Consider the following 23397-nt stretch of genomic DNA (forward strand, 5'->3'; position numbering starts at 1 on the left):
TCGTCAGTCTATTCTTGTTCTGCGAAATGAAGGCTATTCCAAGCGATAAATTGCCAAGAAACTGAAGATCTCGTACAACGCTGTGTACTACTCCCTTCACAGAACAGCACAAACTGGCTCTAACCAGAATAGAAAGAGGAGTGGGAGGCCCCGGTGCACAAATGAGCAAGAGGACAAGTACATTAGAGTGTCTAGTTTGAGAAACAGACGCCTCACAAGTCCTCAACTGGCAGCTTCATTAAATAGTACCCGCAAAACATCAGTCTCAACTTCAACAGTGAAGAGGTGACTCCGGGATGCTGGCCTTCTAGGCAGAGTTGCAAATAAAAAGCCACATTTCAGACTGGCCAATAAAAATCAAAGATTAAGATGGGAAAAAGAACACAGACACTGGACAGGGGAACTCTGCCTAGAAGGCCAGCATCCCGGAGTCGCCTCTTCACGGTAGTGTAGGTATTAAGACCCTTTGCTATGAGACTCGAAATTGAGCTCAGGTGCATCCTGTTTCCATTGATCATCCTTGAGATATTTCTACAACTTCATTGGAGTCCACCTGTGGTAAATTCAATTGAATGGACATGATTTGGAAAGGCACACACCTGTCTATATAAGGTCCCACAGTTGACAGTGCATGTCAGAGCAAAAACCAAGCCATGAGGTCGAAGGAATTGTCCGTAGAGCGCTGAGACAGGATTGTGTAGAGGCACAGATCTGGGGAAGGGTACCAAAACATTCTGCAGTGGCCTCCATCATTCTTAAATGCAAGAAGTTTGGAACCTCCAAGACTTTGTCGCTTTGTTATTATGGATATTTTGTGTAGATTGATGAGGATTTTTTTTTCTTTCATCCATTTTAGGATAAAGCTGTAATGTAACAAAATGCGGAAAAAGTCAAGGGGTGTGAATACTTTCCAGATGCACTGTATATACATGACAAGAAGATTGTGTGGACTGAAAATGTTTTGTGTTAGTTTACAACATCCCCCCTCAATGTGCAATGTCTGTCCTAACTAATGGTATCTTTGTAAATAAATCTTGTTATTATGAGGTACAATGGACCTGTTGTTTCATAAAGTGTAAGGCAACACTGTCACCTAGTGGTATCTGGAACTTGTCATTTGAGTGTACCCCCCAGTGTAGCATCACATGTGTTTTCACTTTAAACTAAATATTCCCTGGGTTGTATTGATTAATGCACACAAGTTTCTTATTGGACAAATCCACATAGTCCCTTCCTGTTTCCTTCCAATTTATTCCGTTTCGTTCCTAGTCATTTCTTGTGGACGGACGCACATAACATAAATAGTATTGTAGCAAAATAGTCGAGTACCTGGTGCCAGATTTTCGTTCTTAGCTGCCGAGGTTATGGTTTCTAGTGAATATGACCCTAATGTTTTTGTTTGGTGTCCCCTGTCTGACCACAGGTCTCTCTCTCAAATTGTCATTGTTGATGGGGGTCTATGAAACCAGAGAGAGAAAAATACTGGAGAATAAACACTTTATTAGCAAGTCTTTGTGGACCCAGAGCTCAAAAGCATAATTAGTGTAAAGCAGAATATAAATAAATCCACAAATTCAGATACACACTTGACTACAGACTGAGTGCCATAGGATCAGAGCCAACAGCAATAAAGTAGAGTGAATTAAAAAAATCTACAGGTTGCCTTTCTTTCCACTACACACACTCTGTCTCTTGTTGGCAGGGAAAGCCTGGCACTAGCTGTGTTACTTAATGCTTGGCATATCAATGACCCTAGTCAAAGCGGAAGAGGGGTCACTCTCACAACGACAGCAGGCTGATTCATATGAGCAGGGTGTCATTGACTTAGGAGTTTGAAAAGTGGTACATTTGGGCTATTTCAGACTGCTGTCACTGTAAAGTGACTATGCATAGATAATAAACAGAGAGTAGCAGCAGCGTACGTGAAGAGTGTGAATATATGTGTGTGCGTAAATATTAATGTGTGTGTTGGAGTGTCAGTGTAGTATGTGTGAGTGTGTGATTAAAGTCCAGTGAGTGTACATCGAGACTGTGCAAGAGACTTAGTGCAAAACATAATAACAATAAAATAAGGGGGTCAATGCAAATAGTCTGGGTAGCCATTTGATTAACTGTTCAGCAGTCTTATGGCTTGGGGGTAGAAGCTGTTAAAACTTCTTAGGGCTAGGGTCTATTTTCCTGAATTTCTGCCTGACTGATGTGCCCAAAGTAAACTGCCTGTTACTCAGGCCCAGAAGCCAGGATATGCATATAATTGGTAGCCCTGGATAGAAAGCACTTTGAAGTTTGTAGAAATTGTAAAATAATGTATGAGACTATAACACAATTGATATGGTAGGCGAAAATCCAAAGAAAAACCAACTGGAAATTTACATTTGAGGTCCCAGGCTCTTATAATGGAAAGCTATGGGTCCTATGCAATTCTAGCTCCCAGATTGCAATAGCTTCCACTAGATGTCAACAGTCTTTGCTTAAGGTTTCAGGCTTGTTTCTTCCAAAACGAGGAAGAATTTGGAGTTTTGGTACAGATTTCCAGTGGAAAATCAGTCTGTCAGTGCGCGACGAAGAAGAGGCGCACCTGCTAATTTTACTTTTCTATTGAACATACTTCTTCCCGTATTAAATTGTATAGTTTAATTACATTTTAAGGTACCCGAGGATTAAATAGAAACGTTTGTCTTGTCTAGTATGACTTGTTTGAACAAAGTTTAGCGGTAGCTTTTTGGACTCCTTTGTCTGCATGTTGAACGAATGTATTACTGAAATTGATGGCGCCACCTAAACTGACATTTTGGGATATAAACAAGGATTTTATCTAACAAAATCACCATTCATGTTGTAGCTGGGACCCTTGGGATTGCAAACAGAAGAAGATTTTTAAAAGTAAGTGATTTATTTAATCGCTATTTGTGATTTTATGAAGCCTGTGCTGGTTGAAAAATATGTTGATGTGGGGCGCCTTCCTCAAACAATCGCATGGTATGCTTTCGCTGGAAAGCCTATTGTAAATCGGTGTCACGGCTGTCGAAAGGAGAAGAGGACCAAAGTGCAGCGTGTGTGTCGTTCCACATTTTATTTATACTGTGAAACTACACAATACATAAATACACTGAATGAAAAAACAACAAACCGTGACGCAGAGATGAACACATACACAACTCAAAATTAATCACCCACAAAACCTAGGTGGAAAAACCCCTACTTAAGTATGATCTCCAATTAGAGACAACGAGGACCAGCTGCCTCTAATTGGAGATCATCCCAAACAAAACCCCAACATAGAAATACAAAACTAGAACCTAAACATAGAAATAGAAAACATAGAAGAAGAAAAACCTGTCACGCCCTGACCTACCCTACCATAGAAAATAACATCTTTCTATGGTCCGGACGTGACAATCGGACAATGCAGTTAGATTAAGAAGAATTTAAGCTTTTAAAAGATATAAGATACTTGTATGTTCATAAATGTTTCATATTACGATTATTTATCTGAATTGCGCACCCTCCAATTTCACCGGATGCTGTCGACAGGTGTCCCGCTAGCGGGATGCCTAGCCTTATTAAGGAGTCTTTTAGTCCCAGACTTGGCCCCCCAGTTCTGCTTGCCATTCTGTAGCAGAGAGAACAGCCTATGACTTTAGGGCCTTCCTCTGACACCGCCTGGAATAGAGGTCCTGGATGACAGGAAGCTCAGCCCCAGTGATGTACTAGGCCATACGCACTACACTCTGTAGTACCTTGCTGTCGGATGCTGAGCAGTTGCCGTGCCAAGCAGTGATGCAACCAGTCAGGATGCTCTCGACAGCTGTAGAACGTTTTGAGGAACTGAGCTACCTTTCCAAATCTTTTCAGCCTCCTGAGGGGGAAATGCGTTGTCGTGCCCTCTTCAAGACTGTGTTGGTTTGTTTGGACCACGATAGGTTCTAAGTGATGTGGATACCAAGGAACTTGAAGAGCTCGACCTGTTCCACTACAGCCCCGTTTATGTGAATGGGGGAGTGCTCGGCCCTCCTTTTCCTGTATTCCACGATCAGCTCCTTTATCTTGCTCACATTGAGGGAGAGGTTGCCAGGTCTCTGACCTCCTCCCAATAGCCTGTCTAATCATTGTCGGTGGTCAGACCTACCACCGTCCTGTCGCCAGCAAACTTAATGACGGTGTTGCAGCCGTGCATGGCCACGCAGTCGTGGATGAACAGGGAGTGCAGGAGGGGACTAACCGTATTGAGGGTCAGCGAGGCAGATGTATTGTTGCCTACCCTCACCACCTGGGGGCGGCCTGTCAGGAAGTCCAGGATCCAGTTCCAAAGGGAGGTGTTCCATCCCAGTGTCCTTAGTGCCCTCCAAGCTCATCTCTAAACTATGGCAGGGATCATCAACTAGATTCAGCCGCGGGCCAATACAAATAAATATCCAGACTGGATGATCGGGGGCCTGAACATAATTACAAATAATTTGTAGACTGCAAATTGACCGCAAACAGCTCAAACCAATATACTTGACAAACATAATTAGAGATGATTTTCTGGTGTTTTTACAGTCTTATGTCCAACAATGAAAATTCACCCTAAAATATTTTTATCATTTAAAAAAAAAAAATCTGAAAACTACATTTGACCCACGGGTGGCCAGTTGGGGAACCCTGCACTATGGTGTTGAACGCTGATCTGTAGTTAATGAAAAGCATTTTCACGTAGGTGTTCCTTTTGTCCAGGTGGGAAAGGGCAGTGTGGAGTGCAATAGAGAGTGCATTATCTGTGGATCTGTTGGGGTGCTCATCAGATGTGGCAGGGCTTGAAAACTATTACGGACTACAAAGGGAAACCCAGACGCGAGCTGCCCAGTGACGCGAGCCTACCAGACGAGCTAAATGCCTTTCATGCTCACTTCAAGGCAAGCAACACGGAAGCATTCACGAAAGCACCAACTGTTCTGGATGACTGTGTGATAACGCTCTCGGTAGCTGATGTGAACAAAACCTTTAAACAGGTCAACATACACAAAGCCCCTGGGCCAGACGGATTACCAGGACATGTACTCAAAGCATGCGCGGACCAACTGTCAAGTGTCTTCACTGACATTTTCAACCTCTCCCTGACCGAGTCTATAATACCTATATGTTTCATGCAGACCACCATAGTCCCTGTGCCCAAGGAAGCGAAGGTAACCTGCCTAAATGATTACCGCCCCGTGGCACTCACGTCAGTAGCCATGAAGTGCTTTGAAAGGCTGGTCATGGTTCACATCAACACCATCCTCCCAGACACCCTAGACCCACTCCAATTCGCATACCGCCCCAACAGATCCACAGATGACACAATCTCAGCCGCACTCCACACCGCCCTTTCTCACCTGGACAAAAGGAAGACCTATGTGAGAATGCTATTCATCGACTACAGCTCAGCGTTTAACACCATAGTGGCCACTAAGCTCATCACTAAGCTAAGGACTCTGGGACTAAACACCTCCCTCTGCAACTGGATCAAAGACTTCCTGAAGGGCCGCCCCAGGTGGTAAGAGTAGGCAACAACATGTCTGCCACGCTGATCCTTAACACTGGGGCCCCTCAGTGGTGTGTACTTAGTCCCCTCCTGTATTCCCTGTTCACCCACGACTGCGTGGCCAAACATGACTCCAACACCATCATTAAGTTTGCTGATGACACAACACTGATCACCGACAACAATGAGATGGCCTATAGGGAGGAAGTCAGAGAACTGGCAGTGTGGTGCCAGGACAACAACCTCTCCCTCAATGTGAGCAAGACAAAGGAGCTGATCGTGGACTACAGGAAATGGCGGGCCGAACAGGCCCCCATTAACATCGATGGGGCTGTAGTGGAGCGGGTCGAGAGTTTCAAGTTGCTCAGTGTCCACATCACCAACAAACTATCATGGTCCAAACATACCAAGACAGTCGTGAAGAGGGCACAACAAAACCTTTTCCCCCTCTGGAGACTGAAAAGATTTAGCATGGGCCCCCAGATCCTCAAAAGGTTCTACAGCTACACCATCGAAAGCATCCTGAACGGTTGCATCACCGCCTGGTATGGCAACTGCTCGGCATCTGACCGTAAGGCGCTACAGAGGGCACTGCGAACGGCCCAGTACATCACTGGGGCTAAGCTTCCTGCCATCCAGGACCTATATAATAGGCGGTGTCAGAGGAAATCCCATAAAATTGTCAGACTCCAGTCAACCAAGTTATAGAATGTTTCTCTGCTACCGCTGTGCAAGCGGTACCGGAGCGCCAAGTCTAGGACCAAAAGGCTCCTCCACAGCTTCTATCCCCAAGCCATTAGACTGCTTGTACACTGCTGCTACTCACTGTTTGTTACCTATGCAGTCACTTCGCCCCCACCTACATGTACAGATTACCTCAACTAGCCTGTACCCCTGCACACTGACTCTGTACCGGTGCCCCCTGTATATAGCCTCGTTATTGTTGACAGCTTTGCACACAATTGGCATTCTCTCAACCAGATTCATGAGGTAGTCACCTGGAATGCATTTCAATTAACAAATGTGCCTTGTTAAAGTTAATTTGTGGAATTTCTTTCCTTCTTAATGCGTTTGAGCCAATCAGTTGTGTTGTGACAAGGTAGGGTTGGTATACAGTTGAGAGCCCTATTTGGTATAAGACCAAGTCCATATTATGGCAAGAACAGCTCACATAAGCAAAGACAAACGACAGTCCATCATTACTTTAAGGTCAGTCAATCCGGAAAATGTCAAGAACTTTGAAAGTTTCTTCAAGTGCAGTTGCAAAAACCATCAAGCGATATGATGAAACTGGCTCTCATGAGGACCCCCACAGGAAAGAAAGACCCAAAGTTACCTCTGCTGCAGAGGATAAGTCCATTAGAGTTACCAGCCTCAGAAATTGGCAATTAACTGCACCTCAGATTGCAGCCGAAATAAATGCTTCACAGAGTTCAAGTAACTGACACATCTCAACGTCAACTGTTCAGAGGAGAATGTGTGAATCAGGCCTTCGTGGTCGAATTTCCGCAAAGAAACCCCTACTAAAGGATACCAATAAGAAGAAGAGACTTGCTTGTGCCAAGAAAACACGAGCAATGGACATTAGACCGGTGGAAATCTGTCCTTTGGTCTGAAGAGACCAAATGTGAGATTTTTGGTTCCAACCGCTGTGTCTTTGTGAGACGCAGAGTAGGTGAACAGATGATCTACGCATGTGTGGTTCCCAGCTTGAAGCATGGAGGAGGTGGTGTTATGGTGTGGGGATGCTTTGCTGGTGACACTGTCAGTGATTTATTTAGAATTCAAGGCACACTTAACCAGCATGGCTACCACAGCATTCTGCAGCGATACGCCATCCCATCTGGTTTGCGCTTAGTGGGACTATCATTTGTTTTTCATCAGGACAATGACCTAAAACCCACCTCCAGGCTGAGTAAGGGCTATTTGACCAAGAAGGAGAGTGATGGAGTGCTGCATCAGATGACCTGGCCTCCACAATCGCCCGACCTCAACCCAATTGAGATGGTTTGGGATGAATTGGACCGCAGAGTGAAGGAAAAGCAGCCAAGTGCTCAGCATATGTGGGAACTCCTTCAAGACTGTTGGAAAAGCATTCCATGAAGCTGGTTGAGAAAATGCCAAGAGTGTGCAAAGCTGCAATCAAGGCAAAGGTTGGCTACTTTGAAGAAGTGTAACACTTCTTTTGGTTACTTCATGATTCCATATGTGTTATTTCATAGTTTTGATGTCTTCACTATTATTCTACTATGTAGAAAATAGTACAAATATAGAAAAACCCTTGAATGAGTAGGTGTGTCACAACTTTTGACTGGTACTGTATATATATACTGTATGTTTTTTCCATGCCAACTGAGCACATATCTTGCGAGTCTGGTTGGATAATTTATTTCAGCATGTGATCATGAGTGAGTATTAAATAACCTGGTATTCCTTATACATTCATTGAAATACTGTTTAGATGAATTTGCTTTAGAGAAGACAATGTCTTGCATTAGCAAAACCTTCCATTCAAATAGAAATCCTTTAAGACTTTAACGCAACAATTAAATCAGCATTATATTACCTTAATGAAAGAGGTAGACCTATAAGTGCCACCATTGATAACAATTAGACAAAAGTTAGACAACAATATTCCTTGGTTTTAGTTATAATCACTTAGGACACAGTCAGGAATAAATTCAATGGACTCTCATTTCTAGGCATCTACGTAGTCCGAGTTCCCGCATATCACCCCCGCGTCCTCGTAATGGGCACAGTTATGCATACCTACACCTGTGTGTTGACAGCCCAGCAGGCTCTCCTCTGTCCCCTCACACTGTACATCATCCAGAAGAATCCGGAGACTCTTCCCTTCTCCGAATTCCGAGTGCTTGGACGCCTTCAGGGCGAACCGGAACCCCAGCTGTCGACAAACCACTGCTGCATTTTTCGTATTCCACAGGTCGTCGCACACCGTTCCCCACTCCCCGTTGGCGAAGATCTCCACCCTCCCCCGGTCGTCCCGCCCCTGCTCGTCCCCCGCCAGTCTCACCACCCCATTCTGTGGCACAGCTGCTGACGCCGACCCGCTCTCTGACCGATGCTTGCCCTTCTTCCTGCGATTTTTCCGTCGTGTGTGCCTGGGTGGTTTGGTTGTGGTTGGAGGAAGTGTGGTGGTGACGGCAGCAGCCTCTTGCTCCTTCAGAATGTCCATGAGCTCCTGAAGCCAGTCCTTGTCGGACTCGCTTACTGCATACTCAGTGGGATGGGGTCTGACGGGCTCTTCTTGCATGGAGAGATTTGGTCGCTTGGTCGGTAGTTCAACTCCTGTTAATGCTGTAGAATATAAGGATTGGATAACTACATGGACAAGCCGAATGTATAGTTGTGGGAGATTAGGTTATAACTAGCATGTAGGCCTATCTACAGTGTAATAAAAGTTTAATAGGAATCTGGCATTCTCAGAGGCCTAAAAACATCTCTCAAATGACTTAATGATCTGTGAATTGACGATGAAGTGAATAATCTAATTGAAGCAGTGAGGTCTAGTGTGTATTTTACTGACATAAGTGCTTGATTGAGCAAAGGAGGCAAAATAAAACAAACTAAATAAAAGCAGACAGACAGACAGATAGACAGAGATTAATGTTGACAGCCAGCATACTCACTTTCCTTCGGTTTGAATTTGATAAGCTTGCTCTTCACTCTGACAGGCAGCGGGTCATAGTGGCATTGTCTTGGCGGTGCCCGTCTAAAACAGACAAAAGACAAAAAGAAAAGTCTTCAGCAGGGAAGAAAACTAAATCAGAGTGTGAGAAGTAAGAGGTTTGCACCAGTTTCATCAGACTGTTGAGACCTTGGCTCTTTAGATGTATTTGATTAGGTTTCAGCTGGTCTCTTTGCCAAAATAAGGCTAAAGGCCTATTCTACTCTTCCCTTTCCAAACATTGCTGTGGTAGAGACTAATTAAAATCAGCTTCATGAGTGAGTGAAAAACAAATAACTTGACACAATCGTATATAGTGCAGCAGCCATCAGGGAGAGAGAACAAGAGAGAGAGGGAGTGTGAGAAAGAGAGTTTCACACCGTTTCTTTCACTTCTTTCACCTAGAAATCTGGTGAAAGGGAGGGTGAGCCAACCTCGACAGAGGGTAAGAAAATCTCAACAATCACCAAATCAGAGAAAGAATACCGTTCATCAGCAGTTTTGCTATAAGAACACAGAACACAGAGAGACTGAATTGACCATAGAAATCAGATTAACAACTACAGGCACATTCTTCTGATTTAAAATAACCAGATCAGTAATCATGAACTGATGCTCAACATGTTTCACAGATTTGTTTAGTCTTTGTCTCTTTTAAAAAGAGTGTCTATGACAGTGTTGCTTGGCTTCTGCCATCTTCAAGAGAAGAGCAGTTGGCCACTAAACTTAGTTAAAACCTCACCTAACCAAACAGTGGCAGGGTCAGGCTGTTGAAATGGCAGATTATGGCTTTAAATCCTTACCTTGAGGGATCCACCAGTTTGTAAACCACACCGGTGGGAGATGTGGCACTGGGCACTCCAGTTGACATGAAGTACAGTTCTCCTGTTGAGACAGAAAAAAAAAAGTCACCTTCAGTAATTTCAAATCTATCTAGTTTCCTGGACTTGATTTGATTCTCTAATGAGCATGATTTTTAGTCCAGGACTAGGCTTAATCTTGGTTTGGGAAAATGGCATAATGTCTGCAGCCTAGAGACCTGATGCTTAAAAAACCTTTTCCATTGCCTGTGACCAAGGGCAAACAAAGATAGCTTTAATGTGACTCCTCCTACCTGCCTCGTCCTCCGCAAATGAGATGATGTACTGGTAGTAGTTGTTGATTAAGCCAGGGAAGGCACAGGTCAGACCCATACCCATACAGATCTCATGGTAGTCCCACTGACCCGTGTTCTTATTCTCCTGGAGGCTCATCATACGCCTATAGGGAAGAGACTCTACATGTTAGAATGTATTACATTTTTCTGTTTGATTTCCTTATAGGCTATATACGAAAACATAAAACACAACCTTCTGAATATATATTTTAAAAAAAACACCTGCTATACAGTATCAACATCCATAAACCCTTTTAGGATTTGGATTGAACTTAAAATGATGAACACGTACACGGAGTCTTACCCGCTCATAAAGTCTCCAAATATGTACATGCCGTTCAGATTGGGGTATTCACAGCCTCTGTACACATAACCACCAGTCACAGACTTGCCCATCTTGTGAGGGTAGGCATAGATGGGGAGTACATCATCTGGAAGAGAACAGAAGCAGGAGATAAGAGACTTCGTGCAGAGCCTGTGATTTTCCAGAAATCCTGATCTGGAGGATTCCCGGATTTCCTGCTTATTCCCTCCTGAGCACTTCCATTCTAAGCACATAATGACCCTGGAGACCGGGGTTCAATCCCCACGTCACGTCCACCCTTCCCATCTCTTCCCACTCTGGTTCCATTACTGTCTAAGGATAAATAAAGTACAGTTCAAAATAAAACAACTGAAGGAAATCACAGAACAAAACACACCGTGACCCAGCCACAGGATTCCAGCATGGCGATGAGCATTGGAGTTGGCTATACAGCACAAACTCATCTTTCCTTTCAGTTCTCTGCTGCCAATGACTGGAACGAATTGCAAAAATCACTGAAGCTGGAGACTCATATCTCCCTCACTAACTATAAGCATCAGCTGTCAGAGCAGCTCACAGATCATTGCACCTGTACATAGCCCATCTGTAAATAGCCCACCCAACTACCTCATCCCCATATTGTGATTTTTTGTTGTTGTTGCTCCTTTGCACCCCAGTATCTCTACTTGCACATTCATCTTTTGCACATCTATCACTCCAGTGTTTCATTGCTAAATTGTAATTATTTCGCCACTATGGCCTATGTATTGCCTTACCTCCCCAATCTTACTTCATTTGCACACACTGTATATAGACTTTTCTATTGTGTTATTGACTGTACGTTTGTTTATTCCATGTGTAACTCTGTGTTGCTTGTGTCGCACTGCTTTGCTTTATCTTGGCCAGGTCGCAGTTGTAAATGAGAACTTGTTCTCAACTGGCCTACCTGGTTAAATAAAGGTGAAATAATAAATAAATACATCTTGGATTAGGCTAAACTACAGGATGCCGGCAAGAAAATTAGCATTGGAGTTGGCTATACAGCACAAACTCATCTTGGATTAGGCTAAACTACAGGATGCCCACCTAGAGAGCTGTTGGTGCACAGCTTCTTGTCATAACAGGAGAACCCCTCTTTGGCCCTCCAGCCGTAGTTCCTTCCCTTCTCTATGATGTCGATCTCCTCAAACTTGTTCTGTCCCACGTCCCCGCAGAAGATGCGTCCCTTGCCCTCCTTAGTCAGGGGGTCCCCCCGGTCCACAGAACACCTCCATGGGAGAAACAAGAACAAGTCGACCAATAAAACAACTTAAGTGTGGCCTAGGTCTAGCGGTCTACCGTGTCGGCATAGGTTTGAATCTGACCTACTTCCCTTTGACACAACCTCTCTCTATCTTTCCCCACTGTCATCCTCTCTCTATGTGTTCAATAAAGTCAGAAAATACCTTTAAAAAATGCAATAATTACACCAAAAAAAATATATATACTTAAATAATTACAACTAGTTTACACTTTATAACTAAGTTATTACTTATTTATTCCATGCACTAATGTAAACTCTTACCAGACTTTTTTAGTTGTCAGTGTAATGTTTCATGAATGAAAGCATATTACGTTGTAAAGTGGTGGGAAAAAGGAGCACCTCCACATGTTGCGCACCCCGTAAGCATAGACCTCAGGGCGCGCCCCACGCTCATGCACGAACGGGTTGTCAGAAGGGATCCGGTACAGGGGACCTCTGTCATTGTCATCAACATCGATCCGGAGAACTTTGCCTAACAGGGCTGACCTGCAGAAGACAGCAGCATTAATGTGGAACATAACACTGTGTCTTTCTGTAAGTATGATTACTGATTGTCTTTGTGGTTTTTAATGTTTTTTTTTATGTAAATGGAAGCAACGTATTATTAGCAACAGTGTTAATGTTAACAGCTGTAACTAATTGTTCAAGTTATATGATTCAATGTGAGTTCCACAAGTTTTCCTCTCTTCTCTCACTTGTTCTGAGAGTTTCCATATTTCCCAAAGGGGTCACCAGCCATGCCCCCGTCTCCAGTGAAAATGTACAGGTAACCGTCATCAGCAAACATCACCATTCCTCCATTGTGATTGGACGCAGGCTCGTCAACCTCCAGAATGATCCTGAGAAAGTGTTGGACACAGAGAAATCAGTGAAAGAAAATCATACAGTAAAAGTATTGGCATAGATTTTGTTTGAGCAAAACGTCTTATAGAGAAACCTCCCATTGAATTCCTGTGCAATGACACTGTCCGATTTTTGGAGAAGCAGACACCTTTTGGAAACATGATACCTCGCCGGTCCATGTGTAATGTTTTCAATTTGAAAGAAAACTAACTGCATATTTAAGGAATAGCTAGGCCTATGTAATGAAAGTTTAGGCTGTAGATATATCCGCAAGCAGCTTGCTAGCCAGCTGGCTAAAAACAGCAATAAAGCAGGCCTTTAAGCTTCCCACATCTCCTCCATATGAAATAACAAGATTTATAAATAATTAGCACTGGCAAATATTCTTATTGTCTACTCGCCAGGGTAACCTACAACCTTGCTCCCATATCAGCTAAAAATAGAATCATCATATCATGGAGAAATGGCACATGGCTACCAGCTATTTTTACCATGTAGCATTAGTTATTACTTCTCAACAAATGAGATTTTGGGGGGGATTCTACACTGAACAAAAATGTAAACACAACATATAAAGTGTTGGTCCCATGTTTCATGAGCTCAAATAAAAGATCCCAGAAATGTTCCATACGCACAAAAAGTGTATTTCTCTCAAATGTGCATAAATTTGTTTACATCCCTGTTAGTGAGCACTTCTCTTTTGCCAAGATAATCCATCCACCTGACAGGTGTGCCATATCAAGAAGCTGATTAAACAGCGTGATCATTACATATGTGCACCTTGTGCTGGGGACAATAAAAGGCCATTCTGAAATGTGCAGTTTTGTCACACAACACAATGCCATAGATGTCTCAAGTTGAGGGAGCATGCAACTGGCATGCTGACTGCAGGAATGTCTACCAGAGCTGTTGCCAGAAATTGAATGTTATTTTTTCTACCATAAGCCGCCTCCATTGTCATTTTAGAAAATTTGGCAGTACGTCCAACCGGCCTCACAACCCCAGACCACGTGTAACCATGGCAGCCCAGGACCTCCACATACGGCTTCTTCACCCGCATGATCATCTGAGACCAGCCCTCCAGACAGCTGATAAAACTGTGGGTTTGCGCAACCAAATAATTTCTGCACAAACTGTCAGAAACCGTCTCAGGGAAGCTCCTCTGTGTCCTCGACCTGAGTGCAGTTTGGCGTCACAACCGACTTCTGTGGTAAGTGCTCACCTTCGATGGCCACCGGCATGCTGGAGAAGTGTGCTCTTCATGGATGAATCCCAGTTTCAACTTTACCGGGCAGATGGCAGACAGTGTCGTGTGGGCGAGCGGTTTGCTGATGTCAATGTTGTGTTCAGGGTGCCCCATGGTGGCAGTGGGGTTATGGTTTTGGCAGGAATAAGCTACGGACAATGTACACAATAGCATTTTATTGATGGCAATTTCAATGCACAGAGATACTGTGAAGAGATTCTGAGGCCCATTAGCTTGCCATTCATCCGTTGCTATCACCTCATGTTTCAGCATGATAATGCCTTTCGGTTATTGGCCAAACGCTCTAACCACTAGGCAAAAAGCAGCAGTAAAATAACAGCAGCGAGGCTACAGTATATACAGGGGGTACTGGTATAGAGTCAATGTGACTTTAGAGTCAATGTAACTTTTTGAGGATCTGAGGACCCATGTCAAATCTTTTCAGTCTCCTGAAGGGGAATAGGCTTTGTCGTGCCCTTTTCACGACTGTCTTGGTGTGTTTGGACCATGACAGTTTGTTGGTGATGTGGACACCAAGGAACTTGAAGTTCTCAGCCTGCTCCACTTCAGCCCCGTCAATGAGAATGGGGGCGTGCTCCGTCCTCCTTTTTCTGTAGTCCACAATCATCTCCTTTGTCTTAATCACGTTGAGGGAGAGGTTGTTATCCTGGCACCACACGGCCAGGTCTCTGACCTCCTCCCTATAGGCTGTCTCATCGTTGTGTCATCGGCAAACTTAATGATGGTGTTGGAGTCGTGCCTGGCCATGCAGTCATGAGAGAACAGGGAGGATAGGAGGGGACCAAGCACGCACCCCTGAGGGGCCCCCATGTTGAGGATCAGCGTGGCAGATGTGTTGTTACCTACCCTTACCACCTGGGCCCATCAGTAAGTCCAGGGTCCAGTTGCAGAGGGAGGTGTTTAGTCCCAGGGTCCTTAGTTTAGTGATGAGCTTTGAGGGCACTATGGTGTTGAACGCTGAGCTGTAGTCATTGAATAGCATTCTCACATAGGTGTTTCTTTTGTCCAGGTGGGAAAGGGCAGTGTGGAGTACAATAGAGATTGCTTCATCTGTGGATCTGTTGGGGCGGTATGCAAACTGGAGTGGGTCTAGGGTTTCTGGGATGATGGTGTTGATGTGAGCCATGACCAACCTTTCAAAGCAATTCTTGGCTACAGACGTGAGTGCAACGGGTCGGTAGTCATTTAGGCAGGTTACCCTAGTGTTCTTGGGCACAGGGACTATGGTGGTCTGCTTGAAACATGCTGGTATTACAGACTCAGTCAGGGACAGGTTGAAAATGTCAGTGAAGTCACTTGCCAGTTGGTCCGCGCATGCTTGGAGTACACGTCCTGGTAATCCGTCTGGCCCTGTGGCCTTGTGAATGTTGACCTGTTTAAAGGTCTTACTCACATCAGCTACTGTTCCGGACGATCATACAGTCGTCCGGAACAGCTGATGCTCTTATGCATGCTTCAGTGTTGCTTGCTTCAAAGCGAGCATAGAAGTAATTTAGCTCATCTGGTAGGCTCATGTCACTGGGCAGCTCGCAGCTGTGCTTCCCTTTGTAGTCTGTAATAGTTTACAAGCCCTGCCACATCCGATGAGCGTCGGAGCCAGTGTAGTACGATTCCAGGCTCATAGCAAAGGGTCTGAATACTTATGTAAATAAGGTATTACCGTTTTTTATATTTAATACATTTGCTAAAAATTGTAAAGACCTGTTTTTGCTTTGCATTATGGATATTGTGTGTAGATTGATGAGGATACATTTTTTAAATCCATTTTAGAATAAGACATAACAAAATGTGGAAAAGGTTAGGGGTCTGAATAATTTCTGAATGCACTGTGTATATGTATGTGTATATATATATATATATATATATATATATATATATATATATATATATATATATATATATATATATATTCTGTTATGTCTTATTCTAAAATTGATTTAAAAAAATGTATCCTCATCAATATAATAAATATAATATAATAAATATAATAAATATACAACAATAGACAAATATAATGCTAATATTACACCATGCTCATAAATGTAGCCCATACATTCATTCTTTGTAACAATTAGATATTTCATTGCTTTAATCTAGTAGCTAGCACATCTTGATCATGTGTTGTTCCTTCTCTCTTTCTAGAAGCAATCAGTTACAACTAAAAAAGACCGATTGAGGGCTTCAATCAAACTGAAGACAGAGAAATATGTGTGCACCAGGTCAAGGATTCTTGCATGGATGGCTTTGAGATGTCAGTTAACAATAATTCATTTTGGAAAAATAATATGAATTGCCATATTAGGCATAACTCAATTTTATGTTGCTTTTCTTCCACCCAAGCCTTATACACCTGAGCTAGGATGAAGAGACAACTAGTAGACAACTGTCTCTTAATAAGGAAGTTACAGTCTAGATTGAATATCATAATTAGTTGATTCATTTGGATCAATTGTTTTGAGACCTGAAATCTTGTATACTGTGGTTCTCTAGGAACAGTTGACCACACATTTAAAGGTAGATTTAGTAGGCTTAAGTCCCAGTTTATGCTAGCAACATCGTTTGTTTATATAGCATTTATGAAAGGCAGAAACATTGTTTCCTTGCTGAAAAATATATAGAATGCCAGTTTTAGTTAGAAGCATAGCAACATCAAGGCAACTTTGTAACAGCTGACCTCGTTTTTACAAAGCCAAACCCGCCCATTAGCTGCTGAGTCTACCTTTCAAGATGCCAAAATAGAAAATGTTTTCAGCAATTGTTTTCAGTATCCTAATTTTGTTTTAGTTTGGTGTTTACTGATTGTTTCAGTGCATACATTCAACAAGCTTTGGACGAAGGACTTCCACAGGGCTGCCATCTCCAAAGTTCACTCAAAAAGGCAATAGTTCTGAACTGGGTTTGATTGAGTTTTTGTTGATTTAATTATTAAAATGTTGTTTATTATCTTTTACACTTCCATTGGTTGAAAGCTATTTCTCAGTTAACACTTGGCTCATGTAAGTTCTGTAGTTGCCCCTTTAAATATCGTAAGGTCAACATACCCATGGTGTTCACATTTCTCTCATGTAAATGTTGTAGCTACATAAAAATATTAAATAAACTATTTATTTGGGAAATATCCAGTCTTTGCTCTAATCTTCATTAGCATGCAGACGATTTCAAGTTGTATTTGATTTATTTTTATCTGTTAAGACATTGAATACATGTTGTTTAGTATATTTAGTACATTTCATATGTTCAGTTCTCTGTGAGAAGCAAGTTCCTTTAAAGCGATATGTGATTGGTATATGTAGATACAACATTTCAATGTTGTTAACACACAGTAACCAAAAACCTGATCTAATTTACATATTCATATTGAGTTTGCAGCAAATTTGCAGCAAACGGTAGAATGTTTGCCACAAGTTTCGCAGAATTGTTTGCCAGAAGTTCACAAGTCGACGCAAATTTGCCGCAACAGTTTACCACACAATTAACTGCATGTGAAAATATGAGCTGGCCCAAAGGTTTGCCGCAACAGTTTGCCAGAAGCCTGTTTTTTCTGTAAGGGCTGCCTCCGTAGAGTGTGTAGACCCCTTTACAGAACATGGAGAAAAAGAATGATCAGGATGTGTGTTAATGGGGCACATTCAGCAGCCATTTTTGGGGCCAGAACACAACTCAACACACTGCACATAACTGTACCTCTCAGACCCGTGGTCCACCACGTTCATGTCGCTGAGGGAGACGCGGAACTCGCTGATCCTGATCCTCTCATCGAAGCCAATCTCCACGGAGTAGTATACATACAGCTTCCTGTTGTACTTGTAGTTGGGGTGAAAGGTCATGCCCAGGAAGCCCCTCTCGTCCCCCTCCCAGGGCGACGTCAGAACGGCCTTGGTGATGTTCAAGAACGGCTTCTCCAGCTTGGAGCGGTCGGGCAGGTACGTCCACACCAGACCCACCTACGATACGATAATAACTTTATTACGGAAATTCATTTTTGTGAGGCCAACATATACATACAACAAAATACACAAAATCAATAGGGCGGTTTCCAGGATGCAGATTAAACTTTTCTCCATTGAATTTATTTTTGAGGCCAGATCAGGACTTGGCTTAATCTGTGTCTGCATGAGAAACCGCCCCTATTATACCACAATGCAATACAAAAACTGTTAAAGTAAAGTGAGCACACACACCTGCTCCGCTATAAAGAAGCGGTGTGTTCCGTCGTTGGCGTAAACCATGGCCAGGGGGTTCCGTAGGCCATTGGCTATTTCCTCCAGGCAGAGCTGCAGGCAACCCTCGGGGTCGGCCCGGACCCGGCCCAAGTTCTGTGTCAGCTGTTCGTTGCTGAGGAGGTGTGTACAAAAGTTTTTTCATTCAATCAATTAAACTGTACAGTCAATAAGAATCCCATAACAATTTTGAACATTTGCCCTACCCCACCCCCAATTCCAAGCAAACCCTTTGAAGCCCAACCTGAGAAGGTGTGGGTAACAGTAGTCTGGGTCCTCCAGCTCCAGGTGCTGGCAGAAGCGGTCCTGGTCCGGCTCGGCTTCGGCTAGCTGCGGGTCGTCGGAGAGCAAGGTGATGGTGGAACGGCATTTGAGCCAGAACTGTGAGCAGTAGTCAGGGCAGAGGCCAGGGAGGGTTCTGATAGGGGTGCTGGGGTCCTCAGCATCAAAGAGGTGAGCTGCATATGGAGAGCATTCCTGAAGGAGGGGAAAAAGAAAGGGAACGAGGAAGGTGGAGAAAATGGAGAAGTGAGAAGGGAGTCAGGGACCAACCAAACTCTTTCATTTGGGCAGCCCCCCTGTCATCTTATACATTTTGCCTGTTTCTGTGAAGCACATACACTTTCGATTTGATGAGATACGCTTGTCATGACAACATGCATCTTAGCAGTTTAAGTTTATTTCTCTCAAATTGTGTGCACAAATTTGTTTCCATCCCTGTTAGTAAGCATTTCTCGTTTGCCAAGATATTCCATCCACCTGACAGGTGTGGCATATCAAGAAGCTGATTAAACAGCATTATCATTACACAGGCACACCTTGTGCTGGGGACAATAAAAGGCCACTCTAAAATGTGCAGTTTTGCCACACAACACAATGCCACAGATGTCTCATGTTTTGAGGGTGCTTGCAATTGGCATGCTTACTGCAGAGCTGTTGCCAGATAATTTATTGTTAATTTCTCTACCATAAGCCACCTCCAACGTTGTTTTATAGAATTTGGCAGTACGTCCAACCGACCTCAAAACCGCACTCCACGTGTAACCACGCCAGCCCAGGACCTCCACACCCGGCTTCTTCAACGAACACAATTGCATTTTTATCAATAGCAATTTTAATGCACTGAGATACTGTGACAAGATCCTGAGGCCCATTGTCGTGCCATTCATCCGCCGCCATCATCTCATGTTTAAACATGATAATGCACAGCCCCATTTCTCAAGGACTTGTACACATTTCCTGGAAGCTGAAAATGTCCCAGTTATTCCATGGCCTGCATACTTACCAGACATGTCACCCATTGAGCATGTTTGGGATGCTCTGGATTGACGTGTACGACAGCGTGTTCCATTTCCCGTCAATATCCAGCAACTTCACACAGCCATTGAAGAGGAGTGGGACAACATTCCACAGGCCACAATGAACATCATGATCAACTATGTGAAGGACATGTGTGGCGCTGCATGAGGCAAATAGTGGTCACACCACATAGTGACTGGTTTTCTGATCCATGCCCCTACCTTTTTTTTAAAGGTGCATATCTGATGCATATCTGTATCCCCAGTCATGTGAAATCCATAGATTAGAACCTAATTTATGTATTTTAATTAACTGGTTTCCTTATATGGTCTCCTGAGTAGCGCAGCGGTCTAAGACAATGCATCTCAGTGCAACAGGCGTCACTGCAGTACCTGGTTCGAATCCAGGCTGCATCATATCCGGCTGTGATTGGGAGTCCCATAGGGCAGCGCACAATTGGCCCAGCGTCGTCCGAGTTTGGCTGGGTAGGCCATCATTGAAAATAAGAGTTTGTTCTTAATAACCTGTTGGGGCTCGGGGGCAGTATTGAGAAATTTTGAAAAAAATATGTGCCCATTTTTAACTGCCTCCTACACCAACTCAGAAGCTAGGATATGCATATTATTAACACATTCGGATAGAAAACACTCTGAATTTTCTAAAACAGTTTGAATGGTGTCTGTAAGTATAACAAAACTCATATTGCAGGCAAAAACCTGTGAAAAATAGATTTAAAAAAATGTGAATTTTGTGACTGTACTATTTAGTGTCATTGTTTTATAGATACCATAGTGAGAAAGGATTCATTTCGCAACACCTACGGCTTCCACTAGATGTCAACGATCTTTATAAAGTTGTTTGAAGCGTCTATGATAAACAGAGAGCAAATTAGAATGCAAGGAAGTTGACATGTCGTCACTTCATTTCTTTGCGCCTGCGCATAAATCTGAGAAGCGTGAGTTTGTCATTATTGTTTATCTAGACATAGGATAGGTTGTGTGAAAATATTACTGATGTTTAACGTTAAAAATGGACCAAAAGATTAATGCTAAACAACATTTGACATGTTTGAACGAACGTAAATAGATTATTTACTAGGTTTTTTTAGCTTTTCGGCGTGATTTTACACCCCCCCACCACGTTTTGTGGGAGCATAATGAACGCTAACTACTTGGTGTTATTTGGACATAAATTATGAACTTTGTCAAAAGAAACCACATTTGTTCCGGACCTGGGATTCCTGGCAGTGCCTTCTGATGGAGATAATCAAAGGTAAGGGGATATTTACAATGTTATTATCGATATTAGATGATGCTAACTGTATAGCATAGCTTATTGTTCTTAGCATAGCACCCCGTTTATTGCAAAATGTGATTTCCCAGTAAAGTTATTTTGAGATCTGGCCATTCGGTAGCAATTACGAGATGATAATATATTATTCTTTGAATGACAATATTATAATTTACCAATGTTTTCGAATAGTAATTTTGTTATGTTCACCGGAAGCATTTCAGAGAAGAAAAAATCTGAATTTCACGCTACTGTAAAATGCTGTTTTTGGATATAAATATGAACTTGATGGAACAAAAAATGCATGTATTGTATAACATAATGTCCTAGGAGTGTCATCTGATGGAGATTGACAAAGGTTAGTGCATAATTCTAGCTGGTTTCTGCTTTTGGTGACGCCTGACCTTGAATTGAAAATGGATGTTTGTACTTTTGTGGCTATGTACTGTCCTAACATAATCTAACTTTATGCTTTTGCAGTAAAGCCTCTTTGAAAATCGAACAATGTGGTTAGATTAAGGAGATGTTTATCTTTTAAATTGTGTAAAATAGTTGATTGTTTGAGAAATTGAAATTATTAGATTTTTGATGTTTTGAATTTCCAGCCTTGTTAGCAATCCCGACTCGGGGTTCATTGCTAACCTGTAGCCCCAACAGGTGTTCTTAACTGACCTGCCTAGTTAAATAAAGGTTATAAACTGTAACTCAGTAAAATGTTGCATTGATATTTTTGTTCAGTGTTGCTAGATAGTGTGGCAAGGGTGACATCACTCCAAAAAATGTACAACTATAGCCTTAACGTCTACTGTTATGTTTTTATATAAAAGAAGACTCCGGTAAAAACGGAATGATTTTCAACACTCCAAAGTTCCAACTTTGGCAAACAAGTTTCAAATTCTCGCTTAAGTTTCTATCCACAAGCATAAACTAGCTAGCTGGGAAGGGCTCATCGGGATGATTGACTGAACTGAATTTGTTTGTCTCCACCTGACTCTCGCTGCTCCACAAACCTCTTCATTTTGCACAAAAATCATAAATTTAGGCACCAGGCATGTCCGTAAAGCCTCTACCCGTTCTATAGTTAATCTCATGCTATTCTACACATTTTGCCATGAGGCAGAGCATACATTTTTAAGTTTTAAAGCTAATTTCCTGTAATAAAAATAAATAATGGCTTATGAAGTGTTCATATGCTATCTGGGAGGCCTCGGGGACCCCAACAAAGCTTTGGGTTGGGGGTCCTAAAGCCCGATTTGTGGGTGTGTGTGCCAGGCTATGCCAGTGCCTAAAAACGAAAGTCAGATCAGACCATTTTATTTCTAATAAGTGCCGCCGTATAACAAGAATATGCCTCTACAAACATGCCGGGACTTGCCAAGAACAGATGGATGATGTAATTCTGAAAACAACCAAGTAACGACCTTACCCGCGCTTTGCTTACCTGGCAGAGAAGGTCCTGCACATACCCAGCACAGCTGGCATATCCATAATAGTCGAAATTGTCCATGATCTTATAGAATTTAGCCATCAATTCCTTGTCCTTGGCAGAGTCGCAGCAGCCGAAGTTCCTGTACATTGCGCAGAACTGGAGGTCATCTTTAGGCTTGAAGGGGGGCTTGAAATCCAAACATTGTGGGTGTAAGAACACAGGTGCTATAAAAAATGCCAACAAATATAACCGAATGATCGGTGAGTGCCAAACACGGCCGAGTAAATCACAACAATACAACATTCTGACGTTGCTTCAGGTCAATTAAAGTGCCCCACTTGAACCTCATGGATCAGAAATGTATGCAAACCAGCAAAAAACGAGGCTCCCTCCGGTTCTACAGTCCCGTAGACGCCTTGTGTGTTTGAGAGAGAGCGATCGGTTCACTGCACTTTGTTCTATTTCTTTAATAATCAACTTTCGACGGAATGCAGTCCATTTAATGTGTTATTCCACCGCGCAAGACATTACGTCGTCTCCGTCTCTTTGTAGCCTATCTTTAGGCTAGTTTAGAGTTCTCGTGCTACCCGTCCCGGCCCCGTCTTAAGAAATGCAGCAGAGTATTTTGCTGTCTGTTTCCTCCGTTTTGTAAGTGTGCTTGATCGCAGACGTAACTCATCTTTGCTCCACTATTACTATTCATATCCCCTGTCTGCCTTGATACCCGCACAAAACACAACAATAGGAGAGGAAGTCATGGTAACAGTCCTGTCTGAGACGGTTGTGTTTTCAGATAGGCATCAAAACATTGAGAAGAGGGCTAATGAAATAAACAGAAGACAAATCCACCGGAGTTTTTCCACTTCTGTGGATGACATCAATTGGTGTCTGTTCTTAAGAGATGCTAAATATGACTTCTGTTACTGTCAGTCAATTAACTCACTCTTGTATTATTCTAATAATCTCATTTAGATATGTTAATACAGTATTAATATAGCTAAATTAGATAATTTATTATTATGTTCCACATGAATGCAAATAATATATATTTCTAATTCCACACCAATAATTGTATTTCTTTGATAGAACCATTTC

General features: G+C 42.7%; 1 protein-coding gene across 1 annotated transcript; it reads right to left on the reverse strand.

Annotated features, from left to right (window-relative positions):
• Positions 1 to 7875: 7875 nt before the first annotated feature.
• LOC106611251 (HHIP-like protein 1) lies at positions 7876 to 23117 on the reverse strand. Its single transcript, XM_014211265.2, has 12 exons — positions 22315 to 23117; positions 18529 to 18761; positions 18246 to 18399; positions 17749 to 18008; positions 12650 to 12793; positions 12294 to 12440; positions 11738 to 11919; positions 10652 to 10778; positions 10306 to 10451; positions 9995 to 10076; positions 9154 to 9236; positions 7876 to 8821 (listed from the first exon to the last, which is right to left on the reverse strand). Exons 1-12 carry the CDS (start codon positions 22603 to 22605, stop codon positions 8202 to 8204), a joined length of 2469 nt encoding a protein of 822 aa, XP_014066740.1. The 5' UTR covers positions 22606 to 23117; the 3' UTR covers positions 7876 to 8201.
• Positions 23118 to 23397: the final 280 nt, after the last annotated feature.

Source organism: Salmo salar, chromosome ssa09 (genome assembly GCF_905237065.1).
Source record: "Salmo salar chromosome ssa09, Ssal_v3.1, whole genome shotgun sequence".
Lineage (NCBI taxonomy): Eukaryota > Metazoa > Chordata > Actinopteri > Salmoniformes > Salmonidae > Salmo > Salmo salar.